We start from the raw sequence: 27,889 nt of genomic DNA on the forward strand, positions 1-27,889 counted from the left end.
CATGGCCCAGGAATAAGCGATTCAATGTAACTTAAAAAATAAATTTCGTATCTGCATACAAATCGTACTCAAAACTTTAAACGCGTTTTTCTCGAAACCATGTTTCGAATTCGCTGATGACTGTAACTCGAGAACGGCTTTACCGATCGGTTTGAAATTTGTCTCACTTGTTCTATACATAGTTGTCCTCCGGATAAACGAAGGATTTTTTTTGGACAATTATTTTTTTTTTTTATAGCCAAAAATGTGAATGAAATTTTGGTCAAAAGAACACTTTTGACTGTCAACGTCCGCCATTTTGTAAAAAATTGAAATTTTTCAAAACCCTGCGCTCATCCGGAGCATTATATCACTAACTAAAGATCCCCCCCTCTTTTGTTGGTTTCAGATGATCCATTGCGGCGCGAGAGTGATCACCGCAACATCTTTTTTTTTGCAGACGTCTCGCCCATTGCTCCTATCGGCTTATTTTTTAATATTTTTCTTTGAAAAAATTGTAATGTGTACTTTAAATATATATAATTCATATGGAAAAAATGTTGTTATAAATTATTTTGTCGTTTGGACGAAACAAAATTTGGAAAAAAGCCTTTTTTCGGACGTTCCAAGTGGACCCCCTCCCCCCCCCCCCACCCCCCTTAAAATCGTCAATGTTTTCGCAATTTCATTTAATTTTGCCCAATTTCAATAACTTGACATTTCAATGAATATTCATCATTCTTACTTGAAGGGAATAAGCACATTGTGGTGTATATACGTATAATTGCATAAGCGAAAGTCATACTAGAACGTTTTGAGTTCAATAGAAGCAAAATGTCTTGAAAAATGTGAGCCAATTTTAGTACTTGAGTCATTTGCGGAATTTTACATGTCTAATCAAGTTAATAAAAAATGAAGTTTAGTTTAAAAATATAATTTTTTTGTACGTAAATTTTTCCTATCGATGTACGTACCGACTAGAATATTCGAAATTCTAGGAACCGTACCAAAAGTACCTAATGTTTTCTGGGTTTTTATAGTTTGCGCGATATCCCCTGACATTTCCAAATTTCTCACAAATTCTCTGACGCTACGCACCCTTTCAGACAATTTTCGATGCTTGGTATGTCACTGCTATGGAGTTTATTATTTTCATTACGATTGGTTACAGATTCCAAACTTCGCGAAATTAAAAAAGTTATGAGCAGATACGTTGAGTCTCGTTAATACAACGTTGCAGTCGAACATTTTTTCCATATTCATCGAGAATATCAGTCAACTGCTAGTTTTTCATGCCGTGGAATAGAGACGGATTCTTCTTGATACACTTGTATCAATTTCCAATCACTGCGGGGACCAATCTGAAGCTTCAGACGTCGCTATCTGAGCGAAACCACCCTACTGATAACGGTGACCACGATTTCATAATAACCGTTAATGTGATTAACGGCTTGAAATTTATAAAAGAATTTCACATGATTATAGAGTAGTCTTCTATGGAACGAATATTCGATGGAAGACGCCATTCAAATTAAAAAAACATTAATTTCAAATTCGAAAATTCGAACTCTGGTAAATTTACATAAATTGAAAATCGACTCCACAAAAGACTAGAGAATACCTTCATAAACGTCTTTGGTTTACGCATTTTCGTTAATTCGTTGGGCGAAAATCGTTGGCCACCGTTTTCAATACTGCTTTTTGCGAACCATACCTTTAATTTTTGTGTTACTATTTCAATTTTCAATTTTTTACTTCAAATTAATGCTGGATGTGCGTAATTTGAAACACTATTTCTTCAAATTTTAACTCTCACTACCCCTTAATTTATATGATTTTGAAAACCGAGCACGTTTTCCAATGCTGTTGGGCTGGGAACTCGCCCAATTGTCTGGTGTGGTAAAATCGCAGCGTGAATTTGATGAGAGTTGGATGACGATCGTGGTCAGGGTCTGTGTTGGTCAGATTCCTTCCGGTTGTCTAGGATTCAGACCTCCTTGGAACGGGCATAGCCCCTGACTGTGGCAGTTCAAATAGGCCGTTGGGCGAGATTCAAGAAAAGTAGGTATTTGCTCAAAATCCGTTCCTCTTTGTTTGGGAAGCAGACAGGCGTTCCCTGTCCACTAACATGCCTGAATGCCGTTCGGCATCGAAAGGGAATGAAAATGGCGGTGTTGATGTAAATAACAAATAGGAGAGAGTAAACAGCAGGCTCTAGGGCGTCAAGAGAAACGAGGAAGGGAGATAGACCGCGGGCTCACCGGCAGCGAGTGAGAGTGCGAGAGTTTAAGAGTGAAAGAGGTGAGAGGCGAGGCGACTCCTTGGTGCTGTTTAAACAGTCGTGGGTCTCGATTGTTAGACCCTAACCTAGAACAAGCGTTACCACCTAGGATTGTCTAGCGAGAGCGTTGAGAGAATCCATTGCTCGTTCGTCAAGGCGCAAGTTCATTGCCAGATGTGAAACAAGATGAATAGACCGAACTCTTTCCAACTCCGTTACGCATGTGACAAGCTTGTCTTCTGCGCACAAGGTTCCCAATTCATCTAGTTAAGAGTGCGCACTCGATGTTGTATTAACTCAAGCTGTGACACTCTGACTGAAGATACACTTCCATTATGGACTTTACTCTCATCCGTGTTGTTTTGATGCATGGCAAGGGAGAGAAAAAAAACTTTTCTCTTTCAGAATGGGCAAATGGCGTTTGCTTGTATCATTAAAACCCATGGTGATCAAATGAGTCGGAGTCCTTGGAAGCCCCTCCACATGTTCCCGTCTGACTGTGGGGAAATTGAATCTTCGAGAGCCCCAGTTGCACGGGCGGCTTAGGAACGATATCCAAGTCCATTACGTCCAAGTACAAACGCGATTCGTCAGTTGTCAGATGCGGGAGTACGTGTATAACCAAGTTTGTGAAACGTGTGTAAACCCTAAGAGGATTTATCAGACCGACTCAAGTTTCGCGGTGATCCGTTATTCACAGACCACGGGAGGCTACAGGACGGCGAAATTATTTACGACCCGAAATAAGATTCGTTAGACTTTCATCCCATAAACCTTTCATCGATTTCGCCAAATCCACTAACACCTGGCACCCTCATAAAGTTTCACGGCTTTTTAACAGGGCACGTCTATCTCAGCGAATAACTTAACAAATGGTCTCCGAGTTATTATAAATCGGTTAATACACACGTAAACCGTTTGCAGTCTTGTTGTGGAACATTTTTATAGAACAGACCAAAAAATGATTTCTAGCAATAATGAAAGGAATCGTCTGGCTTATTTCTTCTCTTCGAACGTGTTACCACAGAGTGAAGCTTTGATCACTATTCTGAAAAATTCAGATTCGTCACGAATCATGAATGAATTATTGTGAAGCCGTACCTTTGGTGCAAGTTCATACGGTTGAAATATGGTAATTATATGTAAAATTAAGTAAGATCCTGAGTGTTTTCAGTCGATTATTGCTGAACCGTTTCATTTGCCGACAGCACGTACTTGCAGTCTTGTTACCAATCTTTTTGCACCGAATTAATGCCAACTTGACCAGCTATGCATAAAATTTACTCGAAACTGAAGATTGAAATAAGAAAAAAATATTCCGTGATGAGCTTGAAATTAATAATGTTAGACGACTGTTATCAATGCTGACTCATACTATACCAACCAGTCTTCGCTTTACAATTTATTGGGCGTCAAGAATAATTCAGCCACATAATACGCATAAATAATTGTGATATTTCAATTTGCTAATAAGTTCTTCCATGCGTGGTACATTCATTATGTGTCAACTAGACACGATAGACTTTCTCAGGAGCATTGAACTACACTATAATATGTGTAACTGATACCATGAATTTTTTGTTAATTTTCTGAGTTATCTTGAAAACAATTGTCCAATCAATTTTTAAGGTCTTAAATCTAAAAATTTCTCCGTTGAACTACATATCATAACCCAAACATGGTAGGAAAATAATAAGAATCGATCCGTTTCCTTCAAGACTTTCTGTAGCATAATACAGAAGTAGAATTTTCACTAAGAAATTTGTTCAGTTTTCATCAGGGAATATAATTCTGACGATATGATTGCAATGTGGATTGGAGGCACAAAGTTTCATGAGATCAACCAATGAACAAATCAGTCTACATCATTTGATAAGCGACTGGAATCACTTCACATTTGCATCTGGTATCATCATTGGTAAAGGGCTACCGAGATCCTGTATTTCTTTGAAAGTTGTCTTCATTTCGGTGTGGTTGAAAGAATTTTATGACACCCTGTAGACGCATGTTCCTCCGAACCTCCCATGTGGCAAGGAGAGGGTAACATGTAGAGGACGATAGAGGCATGGAACGAAAAAGTCTGGATCTCGACCTGGACACGTTCGGGCGCCGCTATATTTCACCAGGCAATCCGACCTCATCCTCGTCGGCAAGGCGAGTGCCGCGCACCGCCCACGCCCGAGTCTGAACCAGCCTGAGCGCGCATAAACCGGCATGCATTCATGTATGAACCGTGAGAGCGTAACTGTGAACACTGAACTCTACCCGCGCCCGTTGCCAGACACGCCACGCGGGTAAAAGGGCGATCCTTGATTCTACATAAAAATACACTCTAGATTTTCGGACCGGAGGAATCGACTGATGAATAAAATACGCCGTGAAAGAGAAGAAAAAAGAACCGTACATTTAGATTAGCACATGATTGAGATCTGAGCTCGGGCATGTTCAGCCACGTTATAATCGTTCTTTTGTACACGTCACTTTTCAGATAGATGAAAAATTCAAGTGGCGTGAACAGTTTCATGGTTTCTAAATTTCGTTACGGTCAACTGATCATCGGCAATTAAAGATAGTATCGTAAAAATTAGAAACAAATGATTATTTCTAAAGAAACTCGCTTGATTCCTGCAAAATTAGCGAGATGATTTCGATTGTCAAAGTTCTCAAGTAACGAAAAAGTGATGCCAATTTTATGTACTTGAGTAGACGTTTTTTCTTTTTGTAATATGTTTAAACGTTCACAGAAGCACTTTGAAATTCAGCTTTATTAGGAATCACTCTATCGACGTCTATGGATACAGATTTTCTTTTCTAAAGCATAGAAGGTCTTAACAGTTTATATTAGATCAATTGATTCGAAATCTCACAACGATCGAGTCATGGATTTCTGGTTGGAAAACGGTACTTCATTCGTTTCTGCACGACTACATCACCACCGGCCGACGATCAAGAACTTGAAGAGAATTTGAAGGTCCCACAACTTAATTTACACCACTGATTTCGATTCGTTACTTGGACAATTGAGTCGTTCATAAGTTAATTGCAGGCTGGTTGTACCTGTATTCTTCTGATCAAAAAGCTCTACTTGTACCGTGTTTTTTAATCTCAAACGGAAGTCTTTATATCAATTTCGAATCTTGTGTTTCCTTAGACGGGCTTATTCCTAAAATTTGATACGCAGCTTGTATGGACGCTCACTGGTATTCTTCATCGTTTTCTTGAGCTAAATCGTTGACCTTGATTTCGAGGTGGGCAGCGGCCTCAATGGTTCGTGTATGGTCACGACGCGCCTTCGACGGTGCGCCGTTGGACTCGAACACTTCGAACGCCAAAGGCCATGCATCAGTGCGTTGCCCTGACTCGCGCAAGAACCTACCCCGCGGGTTTTCCTGGGCTCTCTATAGCATGCAGCTGCAATGACTGACGGAAGAACATAGCTCGACATAACGTCTTGGAAGACGATGGTGGTCATTATTTTATGCATCCCATTTGGGCTTGGAGTGCTAAAATTTAAATGTTTCATCACTCTGAGTGAAATGCCATTCGGGTTCGCTCTTTCGTTAGTAATCATCGGTCTATTTACAACAGCACTAGTTGAGAAAAACCGGCGCCTTTGTTTGTCGAGTAGCAAAACAAATTTTTAGAATTGATTTGGTTACATTAAAAAAAAAAGTAATAAGAAATCAGAGAAAAGTTGGACCTGGCACGAGAATTTCCCGAGTTATCGAAAATATTACAATCTAATTTTTTACCCCGGAATAGGATTCTTTGAGGAAGAACGGTTGCCAGGGAATCTCAACTGCATTCGGTATGCATGAATCGGCCAGACTAACGGCTTACCCCTCTCTCCCTCTCTCTCACCCCAATTCCGATAGGGATATCAAATATCAAGTAAATCACATGATGAAATCGATAGAACGAAAAGCAGATCTAAAAGTGAAATAAAGTGTCGGCCAGATTGATTGCAAGTATTGCAAGGTTTGTTATCGTAAGGTTTTAGTAATTTGCGAGGATATCCACATTTATGAATTGCTGCGCTATATATATAATATAATAAATATATATATATATATATATAAATCTGAAAAAATTCAGGAGTGCTTTTTTGAGGCTGGAGAATTGTGTAAAATATTGTGAAGAGATTCAGAAATGGCGCGTGAAAATCATTGGTTGAGTTGACATGAAGTTTAATTATATACGTATGTCTAGGTATGTAATTGCAACGTGCCAAAGTGGTGATTAATTATTTTTACGCATCTCCGACGTGTAAAGGTCAATGCGCATCTTAAAGTGATAAAATCAAGGGCCGGACAAGCGTGGGCGGATTCAATTGTAGATCTGCATCCAGCGTTAAAATCCGATAAAACGAAAGGAGAACTGCAGACGTGGTTCCACGCGATCGTTGGAATATTGAATAATCCCCGCATGTGCGGTTGAAAGTGTAAGTATGTATCAAGGTGCCTCAAAAAAGGAAACTTAATTATTAGGGTTCCGTACTTCAAAAGCAAAAAACGGAATCCTTGTAGAATTACTTCGTCGTCTGTCCGTTCGTCCGTCCGTCTGTCAAGACCCTTTTTCTCAAGAACAATTAGAGGTATCAAGTTGAGATTAATATCAAATACTAAGGTTTATGGTCCCTTGGATGTGTAAAAAATTCAAGCTTCTAAGTCAACGCAATCAAAAGATACGGCCATTTATGTCACATATTTTCATACTCGCAAACTCACTCATCAAAATCTATAGGGTACTTTCCGTTGACTTAGAATTCTTAAATTCGGAGAGAAGCAAGGTCTTACAGCTCAAGTAAAGAAAAAAAATCCGAAAATAGTCAAGTTGTAGTTATATCACATAAAAAAAAAAAAATCAAATTTGTACGGAACCTTCAGCACGCGAGTTCTATTCGCACTTGTCCGATTTTTTTTCGATCGGCCACTCTATGAAACCATAGTTAATAACGTAATACTGAACTTTTTAAAAGTAAAACGCCGTGCAATGTTTCTTGCAGGTTTCGTATCAACATTTTGTATTCACCGTCTGATTAACATGTAAGATATCCAATTCGGACGAATGGATGGAGATTACCATTTCTCTATACAATGGACGGAACTTTATATGGTAGCGTTTGACAAGTCATTCGGTTTCCTACAAATCATGGCTTTGGAGATCATTTGAAGTTCTACGATCTTCGAGATATAGAAATATGAATATTCGCGATGAATACGTCGAAATCAGATAAAAAGGAACGTTATATTAAATGTTCAGCTGATGTATGAAACACTTGGAAAAAAGTCTCCTGGTAAAATGCTTCAGGGTGATGAGACCTTTTAATGGGATGAAGGCACTACCAATTTGCCAACTTTGAACATTGGATATAAGTGACTTACGAAAAATTAAGACGCTGCAAGTTTAAAATTAGAAACCGTACGAATAATATTGCACATTCCTGATTTTTATTAAATTCAGTAGCGTTTTAAAGACTCCTATTATGAAAAGTTTTGCACTGGATTGTAAAAGTATTAAGGTGTAATTTTCCACCAGGTAATTTGGTACATTTATGAGATTCAAATTACTATGACTTTTAACAATTATTGTATACTACATCACATTTCTTATAGTATACACTACATACTAAAGGAATCGAATCTCAGTATAGGAGCATTTTTTCAGCCAAGCCATCAAAAAAACGCTTGTTAAACGGTCGGTCTGGGTAAGTCTGGGGCATCCGGATGAAGCGTAAGCCTGGTGTACCATGAAGAATAGAACGGGTACGAGTGAAGGTGTCGATCGCGATGACGTTGTGGTGGCTAATATCGTCCTTCGTTCCAATCACATCCCTTAATCGCGTCGAATCGTTGGATTCCTCTTGGAGAGAACTTCCACGCTATATCTTCCGGAGTTTTACCGTTGGCTTTCGATTTCATCAGAATGATCCTTAACCCCGAAGACGAGAGCCCCCTCTTTCCGTTTCTCAGTGCCGTTTCCTTTTTTTTTTTTTTTTTGCTCCAACCGAGCAAATTTATCACTCTCTCAAACTTCAAGTCTGTCTATCATCGCCTTGTAATTCTCTCGAGGAATTACACACTGTAAGAGAGCTCGCTTCGCACTATTTTTACGAGCTTGAAGATTGGCGGAATTCAAGTTAAAGTAATGGGATGTCAGAATTATTTAAATTTAGACTTGATGGAAGCATCACTTATGATCGCACATAAAGTAGTGACCTTTGCTGAAAATTGTGGTAATCCTACCACTGCGTTAATTATTCTCAAATTAAAAGGTGGTATGACTATACGAGTTTTGTCACAATAGACAGTCAAAGTTCCTTAGCGTCTGACGATGTTCTTCATACTGCTGTTTGTTGACCCTGTTTGGTTCAACTCTTAAGCAGGAAGAAAAAGATTCTTTGTACCACTGCATTCGAACTCAAGCAAAGGGGAATCTTGACCAGGTCAAGTTTGACGAACATCTTGCCCTGGGCCAACTAGGGGCAGGTTGTACACGCCACACCGGCTCCTCTGGCGAGGTATTACACACGGTCCTTAACTAACTCGAGACTCTGAGCATATCCAAGCCAGATGGATTGGTTCCAAGAGGATGATGTACGGCTGGTAATCAGGAGGCTGTATATCATCGATGGGATCTGACAGTCACTCGGACTACGAAATTTATTACAAAGATGAGTCAGCTCCGCACGCCGCGTGACCCTGACTCCTGGAGATGTCCTGGCCACGGCTGCAGCTAAAATCCATCCGAGAGCGCGGCACGTCGACTGGCGCAGCGTCGTTATATCCGATACCGGATACAATCCTGACCTTTAAATTGACGATTGACGTAGTTTCCGGTACGATATTTTCAGAAGAGAAACCAATTTAACTGGTAATCCTCCAAGAACCTATGGAATCATTGTTGACGGCACCGCGCGCATCACTATCAAAGTCTGCGTTGAACTGTAGCCAACATTGAAAGATGTATGAAATAGTTGTTTTTCCATTGTTTATACGGTTCACGTAATAAAACTTTTAGAAGCTTTTACATTCTCGAGCTGTAATGTATTTCACAGGCAGGACACAGACCTGGTACTTTTGGAACTAAAAATTTTTACACCAACAAAAAATTATTTACCACTGCCTCAACGACGTTGAAATTTCGAACAAAGGCTATTTTCGGGAATTTCAAAATTGAGAAATCCTTATATCGTTCGGTGGCTATGTTTTGTGCAACGGAAAAAAAGGTGTTGTAAAGCCTGAGATGCTTGCGATTTTTTGTAGTACTGAAAAATGTATGTTGAAATTCGTAAGAACTTATTTTTCTAACTTTCAAATATTTCACTGCTCTTTATTTTTCTTGCTGCTTTATAGTGAACAAGAGCTCACGCGAAATTGGAGGAATGTGAGCCAATATTAAATACTGCCTCATCAAATTATTATCATTATTGTTATTTTTAAAGTTTATAAAAATCCTTACAACGAGACGTTTATTGGTTTTTTTAAATATTTTTACCGAATATGAATCTCGTATACTAAAACCAAATACACGCACCTCACCTTTGACAAAAACTTTTGTTTCGTCATACAAAATATAGCCACCGACGGATTTAAGGATATCTCAATTTTGAAATTCCCGAAAAAAACCTTTTCTTGAAATTTCAACGTCGTTGAGGCAGAAGAAAAACAAAATTTTCAGTCCAGCCCTTTCGTGTGCGCGATTTTTTAGTGAAAACATACAAGAATCTCGGAGAAGAGCGAAATCTAAAGATGGGCCCTTTTCAGATCCGCCCTAATATATACATGGTTCAATAGTTTAAATATGCATACCTATCGTCTAACTTCGTACAATTGACACGCCCACATATTTTTATCGGCCGCAATATCAGCTATAGCGATATTCTTGAAACCAATAGCTCTACTCGATGAAAGAGAGGAACCTTTAAATGAAATAAATACCTGTAACTAGATAGCTTATAAAATTACGGTGTACTTGGACACAATTAAGTGGCGAGGTTGACAGACAAGGTTCTGGTGACATATGGGCGCAATTTAAACAGTCGGCAATTGTCAGTTGAGAGGTAAATTCTTGATCATTAGAAGCGTAGCTGTCCAGATACGGAGATAGCCACGAATGCCATCTAATCGCTTTTGTTTTATTACCTTTTGCAAAACCCATACAAATGGGTGCAAGCGAGGTCCAGAGTGTTCAGCATCTGTTCAAATGATTCTCTATGATACAGTACGTTCGAAACCGTTCAAAAACGTTAATCTCACTGCAAACTTCAACCTCCTTACTGTCACTTTAATAATGTGAAAAAATAGCCTTGTCTCTTAAACATATAGACCAGAAGTCCAAATACAAATTATACAAATACCACATAAAATGTAGGTGATATACGCGATGATCACGTATTTTGTGTTGTAACTAGATAAGTATACATGCATTGACAAAGTAGCGACAACTAAATAAACTCAGTCACTCAATCTCGCGACTTTTTCATATCGTACCCAATTACAAGTGATGGAAAGTGGTGGAGGAAAACTGCACAGCACGGCGAAAGCAAAGTAAGCTTCTCGAGAAAATCGAGAGTCTTAAGAGACATTGATCGATTGATGGCTAGGGAACATTACAGGTTCTTTGAAGGCCATGAAATCTGAAAGAATGTCAATCGGGAAGGCTAATATGGATAGTTCGAATGTAGCAGGTAAACCTGAAACACATATATTCATGAAAGCGTTAGTCAATTAATTGCCAATATTGATGCGTCAATATGATCGGTAGTGAGTCAGGTATTTGGAACGCACATCGAAGAGTCTCTCACTGTCAAGTGGACATTAGACTCGTGTGAAACGATGAATTTCAGTTATATGTAATTCGGCAGGTGTTTTCCGGCTGATTGCACGATAGAATAAGGCACAACTGTTTATATACGTATAGATGAAATCTCACGATACTCTGAAGTGAAAACTTATGAATAAATAGGAGGTATTGAGTAATTTTTTGTTGTGAGAAAGGCTTCAAATCGCGTCTTTACCTCCCGTCTATGAATTTGTGTAATATTCTTTCAAAATTGTCCTTGGATGTCCATTACATCGGCGGTACAATAGTAAACGCGCGGATAGTTTGACGAGGAATAGGTACGAGGATCATGTAAACCAGGGTCAAAGGTCATGGTGTAAATCGTCGGCGTAACAGTCGTGGAAGCAATTCTGCTACGGCAGAAGTTAATATTCCACAGGTAAAATCAGTCACGCAAATTACTTGGCACTTGGTAAGAAGTGGGATTACATTGTTTCATCGACGGGTTTTAAATCTGTTGAAGCGTGAGTCAAGTATAATGCTGCGTTTATAATTCTCGAAAAATTGATACTATGATGCAAAGAACGGTATTAGAAAGTCATCACGCCGAACGATCATAATGGCCAGAACTTGGATTACAAATAAGATAACGCTCCCAAGAATGACTATGCTGGTTCCAAATCAGTTATCGAGACTTTGTGCTAGGTGAAAATTTTTTCAATCCCTCAATCGGTAAAATGGCCGTTGCATTAATTCACATCAGTCGTATGTATGTATATACATAGAAGATGGCGGACAACAAAATACAAACATTGCACGACTGTCAATTAATTTGATGTAAATTAGATTGAAAATTCATTTAATGCCGCGTTAATAAGTAGTAACAAATTGAGGTTTAACATTGCCTGAATAATTGATTCGAAAGAGGAAACAAGCTGACAGTTTGCGCGACCATCGTAACTCATTGGCAAATGCTTCAAAACATTTTGTACCCAGGCACATGGTTAGTTCAAAGCGTAAGCAAATAACATACAACTTTTCCTCAGGGTCTAGGCACGACACGAAACGTATTATTGTAGAAAGAAACATACGTTATCATCGCAGTGATTGTTTTGTGATAGAAGCGAATCTTTAATGTCCTCATTCGAAGACATCAATTTGCGTAGGTAAGACCTCGCTAACAAGTACAGTACCAGAGATGTACCTCATCGATTTTCTGTATTCTATGACAAGGTACAGTATATAAAAAAAAAATTGAAAACATATTTCCTTGGCACGACAATTTGGTTGTCTAAGGGGCAAGAAACACCCTGATGGTTTACCACCAAAAAATAAGGAGAGCACCCCCGGTAGGTCAGAATACCGCGCATATTTTAATCTGTTGATGGTGAATGATGTTCGATTGGCTTCATCGAGAACATTTACGTCACTATCGAGAAATTGTAAACAGTATATTTTTGGGAGTAAATGGCAGGGGCGGTTTTTCCTCCTTGAGCAACTGACCGACTGACAATTCAGTTAGCAATAAAAATGCCTTTTAGCCAGACAGAAAAATGACGGCATTGATGCACTCGTAGTCTTCTGGTCCACTAATTATAAAGTCGCCAATTAGACCGATTACGACCATGAATCTCACCGGAATTGGGGTCTAGACCAAACATAAGGAGCGGCTCGATTACTTTGGAGTCAAAAACGGCTTCATTACCAGATCTGATACTTTGACTTATTTCCAAAAGTCTTTAGGTTTTTTTCTCGCGAGTATTCGCCCAAAAAGTGCAAATATAGCACACCGTTTCCTTCTGGAAACACGTCGTTACGAGTGTTTTTCGAAACTCGATTTGCGGCACGAAAACTTTGAGAATTGCGAAAGAATCTTGGGTCTGGGTTGCTTATGAATTTTTCTCCGTACCCATAACCCTACTGCTGAAAAGACTGCAACTCCTGCCGGGCTATAGGTTATTGGGTCGCTGCTATTACGCGATCTTCGTGAGAATGAGTCGCTCGGCAATCTCTATGAGCCTCTTATCCAAAAGGGGATCCTCTCTAGTTCCTGCATCGCCCCTTCATTATTTTTGACTATTCGTTCGTTAATGCGCCTGACGAATTGCCTCAGAGGCACGCGACCGCACGGAATAAATAAAGATCGTTAAGCTTCCACGGAAAGCCCAGGTCAACATAAAATAATCCTCAACCATGTCTGAGAACGAATCGTTAAGTCGAGAAGATACGTTTTGCAATTTTAGTACGTAGATCGCGGAATTTCAGCGTAGTTAGAGGTACTAATTGAAAAAAGGACGTGAAAAAGGACAGTGGTTCCAAAGTTTGAAGCCGGATCCATTTCTCACCCCAACTAGCATTGAGAAATATGAATTCAATGAAATTAAATAGAGAATATCATCGAACTAGCGTATATAATTTTGGATATATGTCAAAACGTTTAATCTTCTCTTACGCGCAAGGCGAACATGGCGGGGATACTAATAATGAACTTTGCTAGGATCGTGATAAAAATCGCAACCTTCAGTGTTATTTATTCACTTTGATGAGACGACGAGTAAAACAGGCCCCATTATGAACCCAATTAAAATAACATGCACTATTATTTCCATTATTTCATCACCGTCGACCGGGTTAAAAACTAACAAAGGCTGGATGAGTTTTACACTTGGTGAAGATTACTTTCTTCGTGGGTTAAAAGAAAAAATAAAAACCAAAAAAAAAGTTACGTACGGCAAGTCGGAGAATATGTGGCAGAAAAGTGAAACAAATCTCAAATAAATTGCAGTAAGTGTACTCACCGACTAAAGGCACCATTAACGTGTAGATCGGTTGTGAACCGGAAGTTGCCTTGGCGATTGCCTGAAGCTGAGGCAGATAGTCAATGAAACAATTTGTGTCCGGAACCAGTTGCCTTGGTTTTACTTCGATTTCCACGGATACTGTAGACTTCTGCAATATCGCCTGCAACAGAAGTTGAAGAATTAAAAATGAGGGCTCATACAAATAAAAAATTCACGACTTTTCAGAATTATACACATTTTTACTAATTTTTTTAGTATTTTGCTTCCGGAGTGCAACGCACGTTATTATGCTTGCATCAATGTGTGCATAGGCATAAAGAACTACCTCATTCTTGGGGATAATAACCGAGCATTTTATTTATTCTTTTGTTTCCTTAGGCAAACGAGTAAAACGTGTGCATTGCAGTAGCGGCGATACAGACGGCTCGTTAGCACGTCTGAGTAATAATTAGTACCCTTAAACCTGTGAAGAAAAATTATCACGGATTTAGTTCACTATGGTACCAAGTAACCATGTACTTATTTGAAACGTTTGTATTCAAGTGCTGGAGAATTCACCGACTATCCTTACGTTTCGATACTTAAAAATGTTCAATTGTCTCCCCCTCGGATCGTACTCTCATTCTAAAAATATTTCAGGCTACTGAAATAGTCGGCTTTCCAATTTTATTTTCATTGGAAAAATGTCTTCCATTCATATTTTCAAAAGTTTTCCGAAAAATTTGCGACAGTAATAATGGATGGGTTAGTAATCGTCTTAAGAAGTTCCCACAGAGGATACTAAAAATCCCAGAAAACACTGTCCATTTGTGGTCGGACCGATTTGAGACCTCAACTTGCCGATTTCGCGCTTGACGGACGAAACCCATCTTATAAATTTTACGCGTTGCCACTCAGGTCCTCATCGACACGCCGAGGAAGTGAACTCGGAGGTGGGGGACAAAACTTGGAAAGTTCAATATTGCGAATGGTCGATATATCGAAACCTCGAACATGCGAAAATCAAGATTTCGAACGATTCAACTTTCGTTATTTTATTTTTGCATTTTGAAGTTTCGATATATCGACCATTCGCAATATCGACCCTTCCAAGTTTTGACCCCCATTCGAAATCAGATCCTCGCGTTCCACAGTCTCGCACGATATGCGCGACGCTGCTACGGTCGGTAGTACATAATTACAAATGGAATTTCATCAACGATCTCAGGTACCTACTTATTTTCATGTTGCACTTAGGAAATCAGCTTTAATTTGACTAGCAAACTGGAATTGCATTCTGCTATCGTCTGTAAATAGCGAAATTCGATAATTCCGGACGTTCGAAGTCTCCCACGGCGCTAATGAACCAATAATATACAACCATGGACTTCGCAGCTTTGTTCTCGCGGAACGTAATATCATCCTGCAGGCTCCTTATTATGAATTGTAATGCCAGCTGGCTACGAGACCTGAGATATGTCTCACAAAACGGTAATCGACAATCTTATACCGATTATATTATACAATAGTCAAAATAAATGAGACTGTACCAGAATTATGAAAGTTAATTTTTTTACATTTTACCTCTCTATATTTCGACTTTTCGGTATTTCAACTTCCAACATTTAAAATATTCTGTATGATGGATATTAGGGTCTTTGAAAACTCGACATTGTGTTTCGTCTCTTTTTTAATTTTTCTGCATTCTTACCCCCAATCGTCAGTGAAAACAATAAAAGGGAGGTAACTTAGATTTCGACTTGAACGATGAATATTTCTAGCGTCGAAACTTGCGTCCGATATCGGAAAAAGAGAGCACCGTGAAGTCGATGATATAAAAGTTATTTCAGGTATTGAATTAAAGAAAACGAAATGGTGACTTTATTTCAGGGTATTAGTCGTAGTCTCGTCTTAGTTATCTTTTCACATACTATCAGTATGGAAGATAACGCAACACTATTCGGTTCAACTAACAATAGAAAATAAATCAAACTTCAACGTTCACAATGGAACTGTACAACTAGGTAAATCCTAGGTCATCTCACTCACGCTCACATTACTATAATTAGAACGATTCAAACTAACGAAGATAACTAAGAAGTGAAAAATAACGGTGATGACACAGCGGCGTCACACACAAACTACTCACACTTTTGCATATATATATATATACATGCTTATCACGGGTTATGCAAGGGCAGAATAAAGAAATAAAATATCATTTGCAAAACGAAACAGCTCAATATAAGGTACAATTTGGTAAATTGAACTTGAAATAAAATACGGTGCCAAAACTCGAGTAATGACAACCGATCGCGAAACTTTTCTGTTGGTAATCTACTGCGCAATCACACGTAGAGGCCAATTACGCCTAGAATTATGAGCAAACGAGTAGGAGAGTCAAGAGTTAAAGAAGAGCTTACCTAAGAGGGTTCCAAAACTCTATTAGAAACATAAAATCGAAGGGAACTTGATATAAAAAAAGAAAAAAAAGCAAAACAAAGGTATTAAGGGAAGAGTTCACACGTTCGCCCGGAGTTGCTGGTCGTGAAGAAGTCCGGTAATTTTTGAGTCATGCCTTCGATGAGTCGGAAAATCGGGGAAGAGTAAAATTGGTACAGTGTATCACCGTGAGCAGACAGATGCTCACGTCATGTTTTCTGGCGAATGGAGCTGATTTTACTTCGGAAGGCGATAGAAAAAAGCTTCGATAGTAAGAATAGAGTAACAACATTTTGACAGTTTCGTGATACGAACCCAAGAGCTTTTTAACGGGCGCTACACAGCTTCATGAAGATTTTTAGGTGCTAATTTTTGCCATCGAAGGTGGATGTCTCTGGTATTGGCTGACTTGTAAGCCGGACTATTATTCATGCCCCCTTTCTGCGGGTTGCTGATGTACAAAATTTGACTAGCCGAAGCAATAAGCGTTGTGAGAGACACCGCTACTCCTGTTGAAGCATTAAGAATACCTATCGGCATGGAGGTGCACGATGGTGGTGCTGGTCCTACGAAGACCAAGGATGCTTGATGTGTTGCAGGCAGGGGAGGCAGTGAGGCAAAACACACTATTAGTAATTGTTCTATGGAACTAAATGACAGGCCATATATTGAGATCATGATACCATGACCGCCGTGTACGACAGAGTTTGAGTAAATATAGCAAATGTTTGGGAGAGGAAGCGAGGGTTGTGTACGAAGTGATTTGCCACGTCACGAACATAGTGCCTATCAAAATAACGCCGACTCATAAAACGCCAGTAAATATACCATAATACGAAGGGTCTTTGTCTAGGTAAGACTACTTTATAATCATACAACAAACTCGATTTATACTGTCCGCTGTTAACTTTTTAAAGGGATATTCTGGTCTAGAGGTCTGGATTTCAGGCGTTTTTTCGCGCTTGACATAAAAAGAAATCGAAACATTTTCACCATCCAATTTTGCACAGAAATTTGGAAAATTTTCAAAGAACTTGCAGTTCAATTTTTGCGAAATAAAAATGTAGATAAAGCAATTGCCATCAGAGAAGCACAACTTACCAGAAACCAATCTAAAAGAAGCAGGAAATCCTCCGTAGTAGAATCGGTGTCATTTTGAACTTAAAGTCTTTCAACACTTTTATCCAGCCAGAACACTTCAAGTTAGACGATATGCGCACACCCAACGATCTTATTAAACAAAACTGTTTAGTAGCAACGTTAGATTTAACAAATGCTTATTGTGTAGTTCCAACTCCATTTAAAACTCCTTTGAGGTTTCAGTTTCACGGCCAATTTTTCAAGTTATATGCCTACCCTTTACAAAGGTAATAAAGTCTGCGGTACTCCACGTTAGAGACAGAAAATTTATACTGGTTTTACAATTAGATAAAATTAGTTTTGTCAAAAATTCAGCCAAGCTATGCGCGAATAACTTGAAATAAATCTCGTATGAATTGACTAACCTACCGTTTATCCTCAATGAGGATCAAAGCCGCAGATTATTTGCTTTCATTTTAAATTCACAAAAAATGACAGTCAAGTTTTCACAAAATACAAACTGCAGCTCATACCAATCTATGAATACAGATTAGAAAAAAAAGCAGTTCGAAATTGGAGAGTTTGCATCACTGGTACGAACATTCTGCTGATGCTTTCCAACTATGGAATACAGATGGAGATATTTGAAGGATTTTTAAGAATAAAAATGTCTAGCCTGAAATGCAACAAAGAATTTTTAAGCTTGCATGACTTCACTTACAAGAGTGGAAATGAAACTTTATGAAAGCCATCAGCTCAATAGATGTTTTGGATTTTGCTATGGAAATCTTCTCTGACGTGTCCTTATCTGGATGAAATGCTTTTGTGGGTAGAGATAAAGTCAATGTATTCTAGGAGCTTAAATATGATCACATCACATTAATTATTTAGAGTTGATGACAGCTTTCTATGCTTTACAAGGTTTTACAACAGATATAGGAGATATTACCACATTTCGGTGGTATACAATTTGAAGAATTGACTAAGGTAGCTAAGGAAATCTAGAAAAAATGTGAGGCATGCAGGGTGTGCATGCTCAACTGTTAAATCTTTCTGGTTCGTGCACTATTGTGAAAGGTTCTTAGTTTTCTGACTCTTTCTCCACAACCCTTGCTGTCTGACTTTACTCAACTTCTTCTCGAGTCAACTCGGTCGACTATTCTTTCTCGAATCTTCTTTTTAATTCTTCCCAACTGACTCTCCATCTCTAAATTTGACTTTCGCCAGCCAACTGTTTCCTCGTTTGTGAAAAAGGCTTGCTATTGTTTCTTATTCTCAAGGAGTGATTGATTATTCCAAAATTTATATCATCTGGACCTATAATGAGCTAAGCTTATCCCCAAAACAGTTATTTTGAAATCTTGCTAATTTTTCTTTGGATTTCACTCTTGAGCCAAGGGTAGGTAGTAGGAAAGTTACTTCCACTCCAGCTCTTTTTAAAGGGATATTTGAGTAACAAGCTTTTATATATATGTGGAAAAAAAATATTTATATGAGCTAATCTCAGTTCTGTAAGCGTCGTATTCGATAGCAAACGCCACTTGTTGCCTGAAAAGATTTACTGCCGCACGTGTATGTGAGTTGGTGAAAGTTCGAAAATATCATATAAGCAGATTTTTCCCGACAGCGGATGAGAAAAAGAAAATATATTGAAGATATTCGCAAACACAATAAACGTTGGTTCGCGATTTTCGGACAGGGGACCCGGTGTTCGGTCTAGCTACTATTCGTTGAGTTGGAAAGAAATATTCTGTGCTGATAAATAAACCGTTAAGCCTTACTCAAAAGTGAAAGATGCTGTATATATCTATAGTGTTCTAAAGCTCTTAGCCTGCTAGCGTGTGAAAGAATGCGCTGGTTATAAAAGACACGTGTGCGACCGTTTCTAGAATATTCGTATGTTATTTTACTTTTTATCTAACTATGATTTCGAGTATATTCTCCATAGTCGATATGTTACCCTGGAAGAAAAAACCGTCGAATTTACCAGGAAATTCGAGTTAAATGGGTATCGACACAACAATAGTTTCTATATTGTTAGAATTACAAGTACCTATTCAGGGTAATTATAATTGTCAATATTATATTTACTGATTATTGCAACATTAAATATGTTTATTTAGTTTAATATATTTTCTCAATTGAATAGTTAATTTGTTTTCGCAACAACATTAATTTCTAACAACAGTTACAAGAAAATATCGTACGATTGACTATATCAAGAAGAATAGTAAGATTTACTACATTTTCTGATTGCAGTTAAAAAAATATGTTTTTTTTCGATAATGGTAGCAGAGTAAAAACGTTAAAGATTGTGCAATAACCACAGCCAGAAATTTTCCTCGTTGTATTATGCAAAAATGCATTACATGCCAGATTTTGAATAAAATATTCGTGTAATAACCCGGATTTGGATTCGCTTCGAACCGTAAGAACACACGAAAAATAGCCAACGAGTGACCTTCGTTTGAATTCAGGCCGGAATTCGCATGGACGATTATTAGATAAGTCTTCGACGATGGCATTTGCCGAAGCAGCGGTGCCTCGAATATTGACTGTACGACTGAGCGAGGCATGCGTGGAATCTATAGCAATTTCAATTGCTGTTTGAACGCAAACAGCATAAGAAGTGCTTGCAGCCAGTGGCAAATGTCAGACATGCTTGACGATGGGTTACAATATAAAAAGAGGCCAAAATCGGAACATACCGTGGCGGTATCAGGAAACTGAACATCTAACTGTGCACCCACCAAATCATGTGGTTCCAGTGTCAGATTTAGCTAATTTCCGTTGAATTTTCCCTCTGCTTGCCAGGTTGACCAACTAATTACGGTCAGTCGTAAGCCATGAGAATTGATAGGTGTCTCGAAATTATGTTGCATCATAAATTTAAGCAATCCCAAACCAAACGGTACCCGATCTATATTTCCGTGAACTAAATTTCCTTTCCGCTAAAATCCCTCCGAATAAAATCTCTCGGACGGTTCTCCCTGGCTAAAATCTCCGGGGTAATGAATAACAAATAAATTAGCATAAATAAATATACCCCGCATACATGGAAAAACTTGTGAAATTTAAAATAAACGACTAGATTAAAATTAATGTCCGGGGAAATTTTGTGATGCCGAGGATTATGCCAGTGGGAATTTTTCGAGTACGGCGATTTTTTCCTGCGGGAGAATTGATTCATCGTCGGAGGGATTCAATCCTAGAACCACACGCGTGTGGGAATCGTTATTTTCGCTTAACTACTCAGAAACAATTATCATTTGCGTGTGCTCCAAATAGGAATTATAATTTGCCTTGCAAACAGCAGAGAAACGAGTAATTTGTTTACACTCCCATGTCGATCGAGCCCATTGCTACCAAACATATGACGTTTTGCCTGTTCAGCCTCTCGGTCATAGACAGAGCCAAGAGATTCATGAATGAATGCGGACTAAGCTTTAGTATTCTATCGGCATGCAACGTATTCATATTTAAGCTTATGTACACGTGTCGCATCAACTTACGTACGTATGTGTGAATGTTTATCGGTGCAGCGAGTCTATTTGAAGACATAATAATGGATGGACCTTACGAAAGTATAAGTAATGACGTACGTATAAAGTTTGAAGGATTAATGCTGTGATAAAATCACGAGATATATTCTCTTTGGTTTACTTTCTTATATCTTCACGTTTTGTTTCTCTCACCATTCTTTCTTTCCGTCACTTTTTATTTTTATTCCGTATATTTTTGGTTTCTTTTACTGGTTTCGAATGGAAATTGGTTGACTATTTAAATTCGTAACACAGTTTAGCGGGTCAATGACCCCGGCCAATGCTCAGCAGTCTCCGACTTTTGAGATCGAGATCCTTATCGCCAGTTTTATTACTTCGGAAATATATCTGGGTACGTCAGTTTAATTATGCCAAGACGCATCGCGAAATATCATATGCGAATTAATCTGATCGTGAGAAGCTTAGGTAAAGAGTTGGACGGTGTCGAAGAATCTCACCGTGATTATCGTATAATTATAACGATCGTTGGACATCCGACTGGCGCTATAACTGTTTCACAAACTCCAAATGCATTTGTTTAACCGATTTTCGAATATGGGTACAAACAGAGCAACTCGTTCATCAACGGTCTGCGCATCTAAGAAGCTTCATTATCCGTAAGGTAAGTTTGCCGTGATAATAACTCGGTCGGTTGCAAATAAAAATTCGATCCGAACATACCAGAAGATGCCTCCAGCTAAAGTATCAATAATTTTTACTCGAGAACGAATATTAATTCACCAAACGGGCTAGTAAAGAATAATTAATTATCAAAAAAATGCTGCTGACGTTCTCTAAAAGATTACGGCGAATTTCAGTAGCATTTTTTGTCGGTTAATGATTTTTTACCAACCCGTTTGGTGAATTGATTTTCTCGAATAAAAATCATTGATGCTATGGTTGGGAACAAGATCTTGTGTTTCAGAATTCCGAGGTAATTTGGCGAAAACTGGTTTGCATTAGGTATCCGAATGTGATGAAACTCATCGAGAAACGTTTCCTTGGACATGAAATTTTGTACATGCATACCAGCCATTCTCGGAAACATGCTCGGTCTCATTACCAACATCAAAAAATTCCTCATCATTTCGGATAATTACACATCATAAAGTAATTTACATTCAATTTTGTTTACTATACTGATTTTCATGTACGTAAAAAAACGAATAAATGAAAGAAATATGCAAAATTATTATTAATAGGATCATAAAAAGAGTTTAGCAATTTATTTTCTTGTACTGGCAACATGCAACGTTACTTTATCTCTTCTCAACTGGACCAGAATATTAACTACATGAATCGGCACAATAAATAGTATCGCATAAGATTTCAACCGCTAGAAGACTCAAACGTTGTATGAGAATTAGATATATTTGGTACATTTTACTAAAAAACGTTAATTTCTTTTATTGTGGGGATCAATTTTGGATAGCCACAAATATCTGGAAAGAAAAGTCACCTATTTTCTCAACTTTAAAAGGATTTACTGTTTTCCACACACACGATTCACCAAAAGCTTTCAAACATATTTTCTCTAAATTGTTGTAAATTGGATGTATATATTTTTTCAATTGTGAGGAATGACTTTGTAAATTTATGAATCAATTTTATACCGTGGGAGTTCTGTAAAATATTCAGCGACATAATTAGAAAAAATTGATTGATAGAAATACATTGATACGAATCACCATTCCTTCGTCAGATCGTTACGTTACTTGAGATACAGGGTCGTCGCTTTAAATAGCCCTAGGCCAGGGTTGTGAAATTTTTAATGGAAGAGTAACGCATTAACAATTCAGTTTTTATTCTGTAATGTGAATAAGTTTCATTCATAATTAAAATTTAACGAGTAATGGAAATTATTTCCCATTAAAAGTTTAAATATAATGGTTAATGAGGATTATTTTTCATTAGAAATTAAAATTTAATGGTTAATGGATATATTTCGCGTTAAAAAAAAGTAATGCAATATCTACTATCATGCCCCAGGCGAATATCGCAGAAACAAAAAGAAATGTGAGTCTACTTTTGGAGTGTGCTGTTTTCAAATTTTGCAAATAGTGCCCGATTTTTGATAGGGAACACTTATTTTGGATATCAGTAGCTGATAGCGAAATCCCAGAAAAATCCAAGGACACAGAAAATAAATTTTTGTTTTAAAAACTTTTTTGTGATATTTTTAGCCTCACCTTTTCCGTCTCAGTAACATTGTGTGACACATTTTGTCAGGTCTCTCAGTTTCTAAAATATTTACTTGTGCTAATTAAGACCGTTCTGTATAATAGTCGAGTTTACAGTTTGTTTTGGAAATATTGATATTAATTTTTTTCTACGTGGATTAATATTCCCTTCCTTTTCGAGTATTTTCAAGTTTAGCACAACTGCACAACAGCCGTATAGAACGTTTATTTTACGTCGTGACAAAAATTTTTACGGTTTCAGTTACAGTCAGGAAATTTTTGCGGTCAAACCAAAGAATCATCCTCCTTCATCCGTCCATCGTAATACGGGGAAAACCGCTTTTTTCCCCGAATGTCCCATTAGCAAGGAAGTTGATCGACGTCTGAATCTGTAATCCATACGTCTTTACTCCGGTTTTAAAGACATTGGTAAATTCCTAAACGGCCATACGTGTACCGTTGCTCAGTGGTTGGCCACTGCCGGATAGCGCAGGGCAGCCAAGTCCTGGAGGCAAGCGGTGGTCGTCTGCTACTTTCGTCGTGAGAACTTGGCTCGGATCACGCACGAGACCCGACGCCCGCGCATATTAAACGCGCACCGATACGCGCACCGAGGCGCAGCGCAACGAAACGCGCCGTTCGATTACGCATGCGCAACACTGGCTGTACGAATATATTCGAATAATAATATTTTCACGTTTCTACTGCCCGCCGGCACGCCGTCCGTATCAAATTTTAACACCACCCCGTGTCGAATCGGTGTCATACATACGTACAACTATTGACCCAGTGAAGACTGACGCGTCCGCACCGACGTTTCCTGATCGTATAAGGTATGGTGCGAAATAGGCAAGTGGAAAATGAGGAAAGAGAAATGGAAGGACGGCTGAATAACATGTACAACCACGCACATGGCTCGTCTTTGCCTTGTATCTGTAAGACAATAATGAAAAGTGTTGAGATTTTGTTTCTTCGGCACTTCCTTGTGATTGGCGAACAGGTCCTGTTATTATTATTTTCATATACTCATTTTTTTATAGTATTCATTTTTTACAATGTCAAGGTACACGTCAATGATGCGAAGGAATCAGAAGTGCCGGACTTCTAAAGATGCTTATTTAAATTATTAGCGTTTTTGAAAACTGAATTTTGGGTACATTTCTTGAATGACAAAGTTACTTATCGGAATTTTTTGTTCTTTTTTTTTTTTTTTGGCGTATCCAAATATTTTCGATTATAATCAAAGCATTCGATGAGTTTTTAAATAAAACTTCCGCCCTTCGTAAGCCGACAAAGGTCCATTTCTGAAATTACGAAGATCCTAGTGAAATTACATTCGGACAAATTGTTGACTTTAAACCTTATTAAATAACCGAGTAGCTTGGCTGAAAATGGTGACCAGTTAGTTTCTGCATTTAATTAATTATCATCAACGTGACCCGTATGAGGTATAGATTTATTTTTAGAAAATAATCATGACCTCACTAAATCCGTGTATTTTACCAGTTTCTCAGCAATTGATATTGCTTCTCTAACAAAGAACGACTTCAACTTGGGACCCCACGCAAATAGGAAAAATAACACCTATAATATATTTAGACTTGAGTCGAAAGTATAAACTGCATTTTATGATTTACATCCGATTACATAAATTGATTTTCTTACAGGTTTTCAACGATTTATTGTAAGATTTTCAAGTCTCAAAAATTGTCGTCGTTCGTTTGTAATTGGTGAAAATAAAATTGCAACGTTCTTGTCACTCTGGCATACTTATCGTTAGTTGTTTTTTCTTGTCAAATTTAATCGGTCCACGATGAGGGAAGAATTTTTTTGATTTATTCAATCATTCATTATTCATCAACTCAATTATTTAACCTGAGTCTATAAATGTATAATAAAAAAAGTTCGAATAGACAAAAATAATCTTTCCGAATCCACCAAAAATAAATTGCTTTTTATATTAACGTATCGCACATCATTAGGGTAAAATTTTGAGTCGAGCTTCCATTATGAGCGATAAACGATATGAGAATTTGGAATTCACGATACGTATCGTCAAGATGGTTACACGAAAATCGAGCGATGAATTTCTGGTTTGCATATCTGTTTCAAGAAGTACATGTGTGTACAACGGATATAAATTATCGATCGCGTAACTACGCATACATGTGTAATATTCTTTGCACGCGATACGAGTCCGCTATATTACGCATAATAAAGACTAGCGATTTACGATGTACCGGTACATCAATTTCTTCCAAATAAATAGGAATAAAAATCAATTAAACTACGCTTCGGCTCACTTATAAGGATTACGTAATCCGAGGGGGTCAACATCCTTCGTTTTTAACCACGTGTATAATTATCGCGGAACGTGCGCATGCGTGAGAGCCGTGCCGTGTGTGCACACGTTGCACGCGTGAGACACAAGCCTTGACTCGCTCGCAACCCTCTGCTGCATTGCTACGGCAGCACTGCTTATCGAGTCGTTCCATAATTCGTATTCTTACCTCTCCTGCGTTGCAAACGTGTCTCTGCAAAGTCTGAAATACGATGAAATCTGAGGAAGATATTTTATTCCACGGTGCATAAGCTCGGTAGATGTAAAACGGAGTAGGTAAGAGTTGATATCCCTGCACGCGAGATAATGCGCTTTATCACGTAAATTATCTCGGTTTGTATGCTTGCTGATTGTACTTCACATTGTTTCAATGAAAGGAGCAAGACGCAGGAAGAATGGGTTTTTAATTTTCGTCCCCCCCCCAAGGTAAAGGAGAGAAGGGGAGACTATTATGATCATTCTGAAAATAACAAGTTGAGTTTTCACTAGATCTCGACGTTTACCGAGGCTTTTCTCAACTCACAACTAATTAAATTTTCCATGCGATCAGTCCAGTAATATTCAAGTTATTTGATTAACATGAAAATACAATAAATAATGCTACCTGGAGAATAGATCGAAGGATTTTGATAAGTTTTTGTTTCAATCGACGCAGTTTTTCTTAGCTTAGGACTGAACAAATTTTGTACTTTATCGGTGATATACTTTTTGAGTTATGTATGTGACAAAGTAGTTCTTACGCTGGCCTCATCGACGTCAGCGAACTGAACCACTTGGTCAATTTCTTGTCACTAGGAAAAGTGGCGAGAGTGGAAAAAAGAGAGAAAACAGAGGAAAGGAAGAGATGCGGTGCTTAATTGAATGATAATACGGGGGAGGATAGTGATTATTTGCATAGGCAAGCGCGCGCATGAAGAGATGTACGCTATAGCTGTATATGAGGTATTCCATGCCAACTGAGAGGACATTTTCCCTGATGCCCGCCAATTTGTTTCATTATTTTTTATATGATTCTACAACCTAAAAAAGGGACTCGCCATTTTTTTTAAGATTTTTCGTTCCACCCATTATTTTTTAAAAAATGTTACAAACCCTTTTATGGTCCTAAAAAAAACGCCATTTTTTATTTTTTTACAAAAATTCACATAATTTCTGGGTCCCAAAACAAAAATTTTGAGCCTTAGTTCAGAGTGGAGAATTGATTTTCTGAATTTTTTAAATATTTTTTTAGAGGAATAATTTGTCTTATTTTGTATGTATACAAATTGTAAATTTGCTTCATTATTTTTTATATGATTCTACAACCTAAAAAAAGCACTCAGAATTTTTTTCAGATTTTTCGTTCCAACCATTCTTTTTTAAAAAATGTTACAAACATAACACATGTTTTGTATACGTACAAAATAAAAATTATTCCTCTAAAAAAATTTTTAAAAAATACAAAAAATCAATTCTTCACTCTGAACTATGGCTCAAAATTTTTGTTTTGGGACCCAGAAATTATGTGAATTTTTGTAAAAAAATAAAAAATGGCATTTTTTTTCAGGACCATAAAAGGGTTTGTAACATTTTTTAAAAAAGAATGGTTGGAACGAAAAATCTGAAAAAAAATGGCGAGTGCTTTTTTTAGGTTGTAGAATCATATAAAAAATAATGAAGCAAATTGGCGGGCGTCAGGGAAAATGTCCTCTCAGTTGGCATGGAATACCTCATATATATACGCGTGCCGCTACGAATAGAAATGCCCTGATTATAAAGCGCGAGCCCTACTACGTCTCACTCTGATGGCTGTTTAATTATGAATACATTACTTTAGACGTTCCATGCCTGATACGCGTTCTACCTTCTCCGGTGCTACGATCTACGCGTTGAATCCATTTTTCAAATTTGCTCCAGTGCATAATTTGTATCTGGTATCAGGTGTTTATTACTTATGTTTACACACTTACACACAACCATGTGCCATGTACGCGTTATATAATATACTCAGGTATACAATTTAATTTTTACTACTTGATGTACAAACATGCTGTTTCAATCAAATTTCGCTAAACGTAAGTATAAGAAATGTGAAAAGAGTTTTGTTGCCAACTGAAATTGTTTCTCGTTTCTAACTACCAAGTTATGAAAGGTAAGAATTGATTTTTCCAGATAAACAAAAATATCCAGCGTATATATTACGGATCGGAGGACTTTGAGTAAAGAGGTAATGACTAACAATAAGTCACGATTATTTGTAACCCCATCTTTTTTTACTCCACCATACTCCACATCCTTCAATAGTTCCTCTTCTGTTGCATACTCCTACCCTATTACAACGTTTCACTCCTATCGCATTTCCCTATCCTATTCCACAGTTTCTCTCCGTTGTTTTTGAGAAATTATTAACTCGACCGTGAAAAAACTATCACTCTGAATGATAAAATGACTGTTCCACTCGTTACATTGGCATTCATGAATACGAGAATATTGATTTTGAT

The 27,889-nt window shown here is 37.9% G+C and overlaps 1 protein-coding gene across 4 annotated transcripts in view; it reads right to left on the reverse strand.

The window, feature by feature from the left end:
- Positions 1-27,889, reverse strand: part of LOC124218896 (telomerase-binding protein EST1A) — a 250,214-nt gene that overhangs the window by 12,936 nt on the left and 209,389 nt on the right. For all 4 annotated transcript variants that reach the window (XR_011177146.1, XM_069136132.1, XM_069136131.1 and 1 more), the window contains exon 24: positions 13,843-14,005. Coding sequence is in view for 3 of the 4 variants with exons in the window: in XM_069136132.1 (XP_068992233.1) it covers positions 13,843-14,005 (163 nt within the window). In the remaining variant the exon portion in view is untranslated. The remainder of the gene's footprint in view (positions 1-13,842; positions 14,006-27,889) is intronic.

This window comes from Neodiprion pinetum, chromosome 5 (assembly GCF_021155775.2).
Source record: "Neodiprion pinetum isolate iyNeoPine1 chromosome 5, iyNeoPine1.2, whole genome shotgun sequence".
NCBI lineage: Eukaryota > Metazoa > Arthropoda > Insecta > Hymenoptera > Diprionidae > Neodiprion > Neodiprion pinetum.